Source organism: Sciurus carolinensis, chromosome 6 (genome assembly GCF_902686445.1).
Source record: "Sciurus carolinensis chromosome 6, mSciCar1.2, whole genome shotgun sequence".
In the NCBI taxonomy this organism is placed as follows: Eukaryota; Metazoa; Chordata; class Mammalia; order Rodentia; family Sciuridae; genus Sciurus; species Sciurus carolinensis.
Genome location: NC_062218.1, coordinates 97450168 through 97460589, shown reverse-complemented (window position 1 = coordinate 97460589; position 10422 = coordinate 97450168). Strand labels below are relative to the sequence as shown.

Here is a 10422-nt window from a genome sequence, read left to right as displayed (position 1 = left end):
CAGAAGTGAGGCAAAACATGGTAGTGGAAGGGTGTGGCAGAGGAAGGCAGCTCAGTTCATGACAACCAGGAAGCCGAGAAAACTTGAGTGCGAGGAGCCAGGGATAACAATCCCAAGGGCATGCCCCCGGTGATCTACTTTCTTCCTGTAGCCACACCCTACCCGCCTGTAGTTAATACCCAGTAATCCATTCAGATTTTTAATCCATCAAATGGATTAATCCTATGGTTAAGTGATAGTTTTTATAAACTAATCATTTACATCTGGACATACCTTTATTGTCTCACACATGAGCTTTTGGGGGACACTTCATGCAAATCATAACCCTAGAGTGACCTAGGTTACTGGGCATACGATTATTCCTTTATCACAACTATATAAAAATAATCAAATATCATTATTTGTGGTCCCTGCCAATATTTCTTCATCCCCAACACATATATATTTCAATGTCTCATAGTACTTTTCAGGAAATCTTTTCTCACATCTAGTACAAGTCTTATTTTCTTAAGAAAAATCTTATTTTTTCCATGGTTTTAGAATATTGCATTTGGAATTTGATAAATATGAAACTTTTTACTTGTTGATATTTATGCCATGGGAAGTTAATTTTCCACTACCTGATTATAGATCATCAGTATGGACACTGATTGCTTTAACTGCTGCTCAAATTTTTAGAATAGAAAGCAGAGCCAGTAGGAATGGTACATGCCTGTAATCCCAGCTGCTTGGGAGGCCGAGGCAGGAAGATCATAAGTACAAGGCCCGACTGGGCAACTTAGCAAGAACCTGTCTCAAAATAAAAAATAAAAATGGCTGGGGATGTACCTCAGTGGTAGAGTGCCCTTGGGTTCAATCCCCAGTTCCTCAAAAAGAAGACGCAGAATAAGCAGAAGCACAAGAAGAAGAAAGCAGAGCCATCCATGTGATCCATAGAGACACAGCATAAGGGAGAAATATTTATTCCCATTCCTACCTCTTCAGTTTTCTCTTTTGGAATGTTTCTGAAGACTCTTGCCCTAGAATTACCTTCAGGATATGCTGGATATTTCCTCTTTCTTCTCAGCAGTTGTAGCCAGTGGTGAACCTGTCTGAACAGAAGCCCAAAGGCATTGATAAGGTAGTGTGGTATGGTCATATGGTGCTATGAGGTCAGTGAATCTCTGTTCTCATGTGGTGGTGACTTCCTCCTCCTGGATGGGTCTCATCCTGTATTCTTCCAGTTCCACTCACTTCACAGTGTCTTCCTGGATCTTGAACACTGGGACAGGAAAAGAAGCCTAAGGTTGGAGGCCAGTATCCTGAAATTGGTACAGTATTTTGCTTACATGCTTGTTTTGTTTTGGAGAACTTTCCATCAGATTGATGTTGGTAAACCCACAGAGTTAAACATGATTGGTCTAGAGGGAGATGAACTTGTTAAGCACCACTGGCCTGGAGGGAGCTGGGGAAGTCTCTTAAGGCTAATTCATTGCATCTGCACTGCTAACTATGGTGCCTGTGGGCTGTAAGACCTGGGGCAGAGACCCTGACTCTGGTTTGTCTCGGAAGATTCTCTTGGCACTGCTTGACTTCTGTGCGTATTTGGCTCCTATGCTTTTATACTTTAGTCTGGTTTTAGTACATACCCCAGCTGACATCTCCATAAAACATCTTTTTGCCTTGGAAAAACTAGCTTCTTTGAATTTTCCTCCTGTGTTAGAGGACAGAGTGGCAAACTACATTCAGGTTGTACCATCTTGGTTTGCCTATATGTCATGAACAGTATGGTTTAGTGGTTAAAGGGGTGGGCCAAGGACGAGCCATTTATTTGTTCCATTCGTTCATTTCACAAAAGATCTTGTAGAGTACTTGTAAGCCAATCATTGGAATGTGGTAGTCACAAAACAGGATGCCAGCCTTATGGAAACTGGCAGGCAGAAAACCAGGTAAATATACACACAAGTAAGATAATTATAGATCTTTAAAAAAAAAAAAAAAAAAAGTGGTAGAAAAGAAATAGAGAAGGTGATGAGTTCCTGGGGAGAGCACTTTAGACAGGAAGGTTTGAAAAGGCCTCACCAATGTATTTGAACAGATCTAAAGAATGAGGAGGATTTATCCCTGCAGAGGGTTAGGTTTATAGGTTTAGGGATCAGAGCATTTCAGGAAGATGGAACAACAAGAATACTCTTAGCTTTGTCGAGAAAAAGGCATCAAACTGGAGAAACAGGATAATGATGTAGGAGAAGGAAGGAGACTGATAGGAAATGAGAATGGAGAGGGATGTGGGGGCCAGATCTTGAAGTTTTAAGGAACACTTGAGTGTTCTTCATTCACCTTTAATTGTAGTGGCAAACCATGGATGATTTTAGGCAGGTGGGTGATTTAATGTGGTATGATTTAGCAGAATAACTAGTTACTTTGTGTCTGGAGAAGAGATTAAATTTGGAGAAAAAAAGAGGCACAGAGACACTGAGAACACTATTTTAGTAAATCAGACAAGACATAATGATGCTTAGCCTAAGATGTCTTAATGGAGAGTAGGTGAGCTTGGAGATTTAATTTGGAGGTGAAACCAATAGTACTTGGAGATGGAGACGAGAATATTGTTCAGGACCGAACTCTAGGGCATTCCTGGATATAGGGTTTAGATAGAGAGAAGAGGAAGAGGAACCATAAGAAGAGTTGGAGAAGAGTAAGGAACCAGGAGAGTGTGGTAAGAAGAAGTCAGGAAAGGAGAGTGCTTTAAGAAGGGAAGGGTACACTGTGCAAATACTGCTGAGTGGTTGAGGAACGTAAAGTTAGTGAGGGGTCATTGAATTTGGTCTTCAATTCTTGGTAGTTTTAATGAACAGTGTTAGTGGTGTGGTGGGGACAGAATCCAGGTCAGAGCAAATGGCAGTATAAATCAGAGTCAAGAAGATGAGGATAGTGAGTAAAGACAATGTGTTCACTAAGTTTTTGTCTGTGTAAGAACAGGAGAATGGCATGAGACTGTGAAGGATTATGGGGGTCAAAGGAGGGTTGTATGCTGATGAGAATAATCCAGTTGAGGGGTGATATTACTGATGCAGTCATGAGGGTTAAAGCTTTGTAAAGGCAAATGGGATCTAGAACATGTTTAATAGGAGCAGGGACTCTGTCATCCATTGTAATATAAGGATAGTAGAGAGCATAGATCTAGGTGCGGGTTGCTGTGTAGAGCTGATGATGGGAAGATGAGGAAATGTTTGATAACATCCATTTTCTCAGTGAAGAATGAAGTGAGAGTAGTGATAAGGTAACGTTTGTATGCATGGTTGTGTTCTCATATGTATGTAGTTGGCGATGAGCATTGTGTAGCTGAGGGTGAAGGTGATGCATGGCCTGGAGAAGGGGGACTGAAGAGAGACAAGGCAAGTGGAGTTAGTCCTGAGCAAGGCTTGGAGGAGGCAGAGGAGATAATCTGTTCAAGCTGTGGCTCCTGAATCCTTAGCTCCTGGTAGGGGTGGGAGCAGAACAGTGGTATCCTCATGCCATTGACAGTGGATGTTGCTCTGTGGAGAGAGGGATTCAGGATTCTCTCACCTACTTTGTGGGATTATGGTGTTTGAATGAAATACTACTTTTTTAACTAACACACTACTGACCCATGAGTACTCAATAAATAGGAGTGATTAATATTATTAATTAGTTTAGAAGTACTGAGGTTTAGAGAACAAGTTTTTTCTCAGAACCCTGAAGAGTCTTTAGGATGAATCAGAAACTGAGTGAGCAGAGCCCTGAGTACATGTCCTTCTTTTGAAAGCTGAGAACTGTTAGGATCTTGGACTGTGAGACTGATGTGCTGTGCCCTTGCAGTAGAATAGGAGAGCAACCTTTTCCTTCCCCACTCTGAAATCTCCTGGGTTATCTTTAACCAAGCCGTAGCCAGACACGTCCAAGCACCTTCCATTTGCACACCTCCATTTGTCCACATCAACCTTGTTCTTACCACTGTTCACTGAATTAAACCGAGTGCTGGTGGTAAAACCTTGCCCCTTTCCTCCCACTGATGCCTTCTCTCCAATCGAGATGAATGGCTGTGGCTTGGATCAACTTCAGGGGTTTTTATGAGGATACCACTCAAGTCTCTTACATGTTCTTGAGATTGCTGCCATGCTGAGATTACTCGTTCCCCTTGAAGGCAGGCTATGGAAGGTGGCCAACCTTGATTCTACTCATCAGTATCTAAATTCATTCCTTTGTCAGGTTGACACACAACTCCTGCTTTTCCTCTGTGCCTAAAGGTTATTCTTAAGGTGTAAACCTATCCATTTTTATAAAGTCAGACTGCCTTGTCAGTTAAAGTCAGGTACACTCTGAGGAGCTCAGGTCCCTGTTGCCTTCCTTTCCAGAAGAATATAAATAAGGTTTCATATTACTCCCTTTCTCTGTATCCTCCAGGAGGCCCTGTCGTGGCCTGTGCTCAGAGAGCAGCATCACACAGACATCCTAGGCTTATTTCTGCCTATCAGCTGGCTAAAAGCTCTCTGTCAAAGGTGGACTTCTGTCTGTCCTGTGCTCTTTCCTCTGCCTTCAAGAAGTAATCCCATCTTTAGCTGTGTGTTTCCTCCTCTGGCGTCACAGAAAAGTCATCTTGTTGGGCCCCTGACTGACTGAAGGCAAGGGTATAAGAATATACTAAGTGTTGACCTGGCCTATATAACCTTGGGTGCCCAGATAGTCAGGGGGGTTCCTTCTTTCTTGAGGAACATTGTACCTTTCTCTTGACTCTCAACTTTTCTTTGGACAGATTGGACATCAACACCAATACCTACACTTCTCAGGACCTCAAGAGTGCACTGGCCAAATTCAAAGAGGGAACAGAGGTGGAGGGTTCAAAAGAAGACAAGGTATGTGACTTCTTTACAGTTAGTATAAACCTGCAGCATGGCCTTGGTGTTTTTGCACAGGAGGGCAACATGTTTTCCAAAGTTGTTGTACTAGATATGGAATAATCATATTTTAAAAATAATATGAAGAACTATTAAATGACAAATTAGAAACTCATTATTTAAAACAAAACAAAACCAAAGACAGTGCTAGGAGCATTTTAGTCTAGTTAGATTAGGATTCAACTTTCCAAAACATGGTTGAAGAAAGTATTGCACAGAGCAGAGGTGGCCATACTCTCCATTATCGTAGACATGAGTGGGGTGAAAAGAGATTACAGTCCAGAACCCCTCACTTGTGATTATTAGTCACAAATAATCCCAAAAGAACAGTGGAACTGAACCCATGGAAGGGAGAAGTCTGGGTCTTTGTCTTTGTCCTTTGAATATATAATGTAACAAATGCATTTTTTCTAGGCCTTAGGTTCCTTAATAAACATATAGGTTCCATATAAAACATATGACTGGATCAAGAGGATGACTGAAGTTTCTCCCAACTCTAAATTTCTCTACAAGATGCTGGTTGTGGTGGCACATGTCTGTAATCCCTGTGGCTCAGGAACCTGAGGCAGGAGGGTTGCAAGTTAGAGGCCAGTCTTAACAATGTAGACTCTAAACAACTTAGTGAGATACTGTTTCAAAATAAAAAGGGCTGGTGATGTAGCTTAGTGGTAAAGTGTCAATAATAATAATAATAATAATAATAATAATAATAACAACAACAAACTTTTTCTCTACAATCTAAGGGAATGAAAAGGAGACAGAATTGCTTTTAGATGGATCGTGAGGGAGTATCACAAATAATTTCTTTACATTTCCAGTAGATACCTGTCAATTCTTGAAAGAATTCTCTTTTGATGGCCACTCTGGAGACTTCTCAAAGTTTTTCCTCCCTCTTTTCCTCCTCACAGTCTCTTTTTCTTTTATCTACTTCTCTGCCCTCTTCCCTAAACTCTTGGCTGCTTATACATTAGTGGAAGAAGTCTTACTTAGGTCCTTTGGATCCTTTAGAACTAAGTATTTTTGAGATAAAAACCTTTGGCAGGGCGTTGATATTAACCTGTTTAAGATGTGTTCCTATGCATGCCAAATCTCCATATCTTTACTCATCATACCTGAATCACATGTCCTGCATGGATAGTGTGTATGGTGTGGGAAGGTGAGGAGCAGGCTGTTGACAGCGGCAGCAGAGAGTGAAGGAAAGTGATGCATGACATTCTGTTCTACCACAGATGCATTAGCTAGTGTGGGAGTGGGGGCGAGAAAAAACAAACCTGCCACCTGGTACTGGTGAGGCCAGGAGAGGAGAATGTGTGTGCCTATGTGCCTATGGTAGTGATCGTTGTTCCAGCAGCCAGGATTTTGGCTCCTTCCCCTGCATTGTCCCTTCACTAGGGCCACCATACAGGGTTAATGGGAACATAAAAGTCATTCTCTTGATTCTTTATCTTCTATGTGGGTAGAAGACCCACTTAACCCCTTTCACTTCTCTTGCCTTTTTTGATGAGAGCAATTGGATTTTCTTTCCTCAGGTAATGGCATTTTCCTTTTATAATTCAGTTATTATAGGAAAATATGAGTATTTATGGAAAGATTTAAAAAATGTGAAAGCAAAAAATGACTTGAAGTTCTCTGCTATGGTTTTTGCAATAAAAAAACTTTCTCCTTGCAATGGGATCCCAATGCCAACCCCCAAGTGCAACATCCCAGTGCCTGCCAATTTGAATAAGTTGCCCACTTCTGAGCTATGACTGTCGCACGCTTCCCTTATGTCTGTAGAACATAGGTTGTTATCTCCTTCATTGAGGTCTTGGGTCCTGGGGTCCTCCTGCTATCATTTGAAGTCTGCCTAGTCTGACTCAGCTTACTCTAACATGCTGTTAGTACTGGCTCTGGGACTGACAAATAATTTCTTTACATTTTCAGTAGAAACCTGTCTTGACTTGAAATAGGTATGGGGGTTTCTTAATGTCTCAAGCTCCTGGGTACAGATGTCTTCATACTTTTAGCTTATTTAAACCCATATTTTATGGTGTCTTTAGGTACGTAATGGCACTTTTGCTATTTATAAAGACAATACTGGGGCTGGGGTTGTGGCTCAGTGGTAGGGCACTCACATAACGTGTGAGGCACTGGGTTCAATTCTCAGCACCACCTAAAAATAAATAAAATAAAGGTATTATGTCTGTTTAAAACTAAAGAAAATTATTTTTTAAAAAAAGACAGTACTGACAGACACTTATAGGCCATATCCTCAAATTTGTATTTTATGGATTTGAATAATTTGGGAGAAAAGGGTATAAGTTTCACTGAATCAGGGGGTACCTTAGTTGGTTTAGGTAAAGAGTTTGTTGTTTTTCAGAAAAGCTCTGTCTCATCCAACACGTTTGGATTATTATTTTAAATCTTGTCTTGAATTTTGTCCATTTATCCTTCTATTACTGTGTATATTGCTTGATATTTTATGTCTTTTTATGGGGGCGTTCCTGGGGATCCAACCCAGGGGTGCTTTACTACTGAGCTATATCTCCAGTCCCTGCTCCCGCTTTTTTTTTTTTTTTTTTTTTTAATAGACAGGGTCTTGCTAAGTTGTCTAGGCCCTTGCTAACTTGCTGAGGTAGACCTTGAACTTGCAAACCAAGTCACAGGGATTATAGGTGTGTGCCACCACACCCAGCTGATGCTTTGTCTTACCGTGTCAACTATTGTGAGTATACCTATATCTTACAAATTGTTTTAAAATATGACCTTCTTACATTTTTTTTTTTTTCCTTCAAATGCTGGGGATTGAAGCCAGGGCCTTGTACTTACAAGGCAAGCACTCTACCGACTAAGCTATCTTCCCAGCCCCACACTTTTTATTAATTAAAATATTTTTTATTTTTACAGACACATTTTGATTCATTGTACACAAATGGGGTACAACTTTTCATTTCAAATTTCAAATACAATTTTCATTTCACATACAATGTAGATTCACACCATTCATGTAATCATACATATACATAGGGTAATACTATTTCATTCTACTGTTTTCCATCCCCACCGCCTCCCACCCCTTTTTCCTCTATAACATCCAAAGTTCCTTCTTTCTTCTCTTCCCCGCACTGCCCTTGTTATATTTTGTCATGCACTTAGCAGAGAAAACATTTGGCCTTTGGTTTTTTGGGCTTGGCCTATTTCACTTAGCATTTCCAACTTCATCCATTTACCAGCAAATGCCATCATCTTATTCTTCTTTATGGCTGAGTAATATTCCACTATGTATATATACCACAGTTTCTTTATCCATTCATTTATTGAAGGGCATCTAGATTGGTTCCACAATCTAGCTATTGTGAATTGAGCTGTTATGAACATTGATGTGGCTGCATCACGGTAGTATGCTGATTTTAAGTCTTTTGGGTATAAACCGAGGAGTGGGATAGCTGGGTCAAATGGCGGGTCCATTCCAAGTTTTCTGAGGAATTTCCTTACTGCTTTCCAGAGTGGTTGCACCAATTTGCAACCCCACCAGCATTGTATGAGTTTGCCTCTTTCCCCACATCCACACCAACACTTATTATTGCTTGTGTTCTTCATAATAGCCATTCTAATTGGAGTTAGATGATATCTTAGGGTGGTTTTAATTTGCATTTTTTTAATTACTAGGGATGCTGAGCACTTTTTCATGTATTTGTTGATCATGATCACCTGTATATCTTCTTCTGTGAAATGTCTGCCCATTTCCTTAGCCCATTTATTGATTGGGTTCTTTGTATTTTGGGTGTAAAGTTTTTTTAAGTTCTTTATAAACTTTGGAGATGTGTGCTCTGACTGAAGTGTGTGTGGAAAAGATTTTCTCCCACTCTGTAGGCTCTCTTTTCACATTATTGATTGTTTCTTGTGCCAAGAAAAAGCTTTTTAGTTTGAATCCATCCCATTTATTGATTCTTGCTTTTATTTCTTGTGCTATGGGGGTCTTGTTAAGGAAGTCTTGTCCTAAGCTGATGTGATGGAGATTCAGGCCTACTTTTTCTTCTGTTTGTTGAAGGGTCTCAGGTCTCTAATCCCTAGATCCTTGATCCATTTTGAGTTGAGTTTTGTACAGGGTGAGAGATAGGAGTTTAGTTTCATTTTGCTGCATATGGATTTCCAGTTTTCCCACCACCATTTGTTGAAGAGACTATCTTTTCTCCATTGTAAGTTTTTGGCACCCTTGTCCAGAATGAGGTTACTGTACTTACGTGGGTATGTCTCCATGTCTTCTATCCTATATCATTGGTCTACCTGTCTATTTTGGTGCCAATACCATGCCATTTTTGTTACTGTTGCCCTATAGTAGAGTTTAAGATCTGGTATTGTGATACCTCCTGCATCACTCTTCCTGCCCAGGATTGCTTTGACTATTCTGGGTCTTTTGTTCTTCCAAATGAATTTCATGATTGCTTTTTCTGTTTCCATGAGAAATGTCATAGGGATTGGAATTGGAATTGCATTAAATCTGTATAACACCTTTGGAAGTATGGCCATTTTGATAATATTAATTCTGCCTATTGAAGAACATGGGAGAACTTTCCATCTTCTAAGGTCTTCCTCAATTTCTTTCTTCAATGTTTTGTAGTTTTCATTGTCAAGATCTTTCACCTCTTTGGTTAGATTGATTCCCAAGTATTTTATTTTTGGGGGGGCTATTGAGAACGGAGTTGTTCTCCTCATTTCCCTTTCAGATGTTTCATCACTTATGTATAAAAGTGCTTTAGATTTATGTGTGTCGATTTTATAACCTGCTATTTTGCTGAATTCATTTATGAGGTCTAGAAGTTTTCTGGTGAAGTTTTTTGGATCCTCTAAATATAGAGGATTCTAAATATAGAATCATGTCATCAGCAAATAGTGACAGCTTGAGTTCCTCTTTTTCTATTTGTATCCCTTTAATTTCTTTAGTCTGTCAAATTGCTCTGGCTAGTATTTCAAGTATGAAGTTGAATAGAAGTGATGAAAGAGGTCATCCCTGTTTTGTTCCTGTTTTTAAAGGGAATGCTTTCAGTTTTTCTCTTTTAAGAATGATGTTGGCCATGGGCTTAGCATAAATAGTCTTTACAATGTTCAGGTATGTTCCTACTATCCCTATTTTTTCTAGTGTTTTGAGCATGAAGGTGTGTTGTATTTTGTTGAACGCTTTTTCTGCGTCAATCGAAATAACCATGTGATTCTTATCCTTTAGTCTGTTGACATGGTGGATTACGTTTATTGATTTATGGATGTTGAACCAGCCTTGCATTCCTGGGATGAACCCCACTTTATCGTGGTGCACTATCTTCTTAAAATGTTTTTGGATATGGTTTACCAGGATTTTGTTAAGGATCTTTGCATCTATATTCATCAAGGATATTGGTCTAAAATTTTCTTTCCTTGATGCGTCTTTGTCTGGTTTGGGTATGAGGGTGATATTAGCTTCATAGAATGAGTTTGGTTGTGTTCCTTCCTTTTCTATTTCCTGGAATACTTTGAGAAGTATTGGAATGAGTTCTTCTTTGAAGGTCTT

At 39.9% G+C, this 10422-nt stretch overlaps 1 protein-coding gene across 3 annotated transcripts in view; it reads left to right on the top strand.

The window, feature by feature from the left end:
• Window positions 1-10422, top strand: part of Sil1 (SIL1 nucleotide exchange factor) — a 247861-nt gene that overhangs the window by 137452 nt on the left and 99987 nt on the right. For all 3 annotated transcript variants that reach the window (XM_047556173.1, XM_047556175.1, XM_047556174.1), the window contains exon 5: window positions 4757-4856. In XM_047556173.1, the coding sequence (XP_047412129.1) occupies window positions 4757-4856 (100 nt within the window). The remainder of the gene's footprint in view (window positions 1-4756; window positions 4857-10422) is intronic.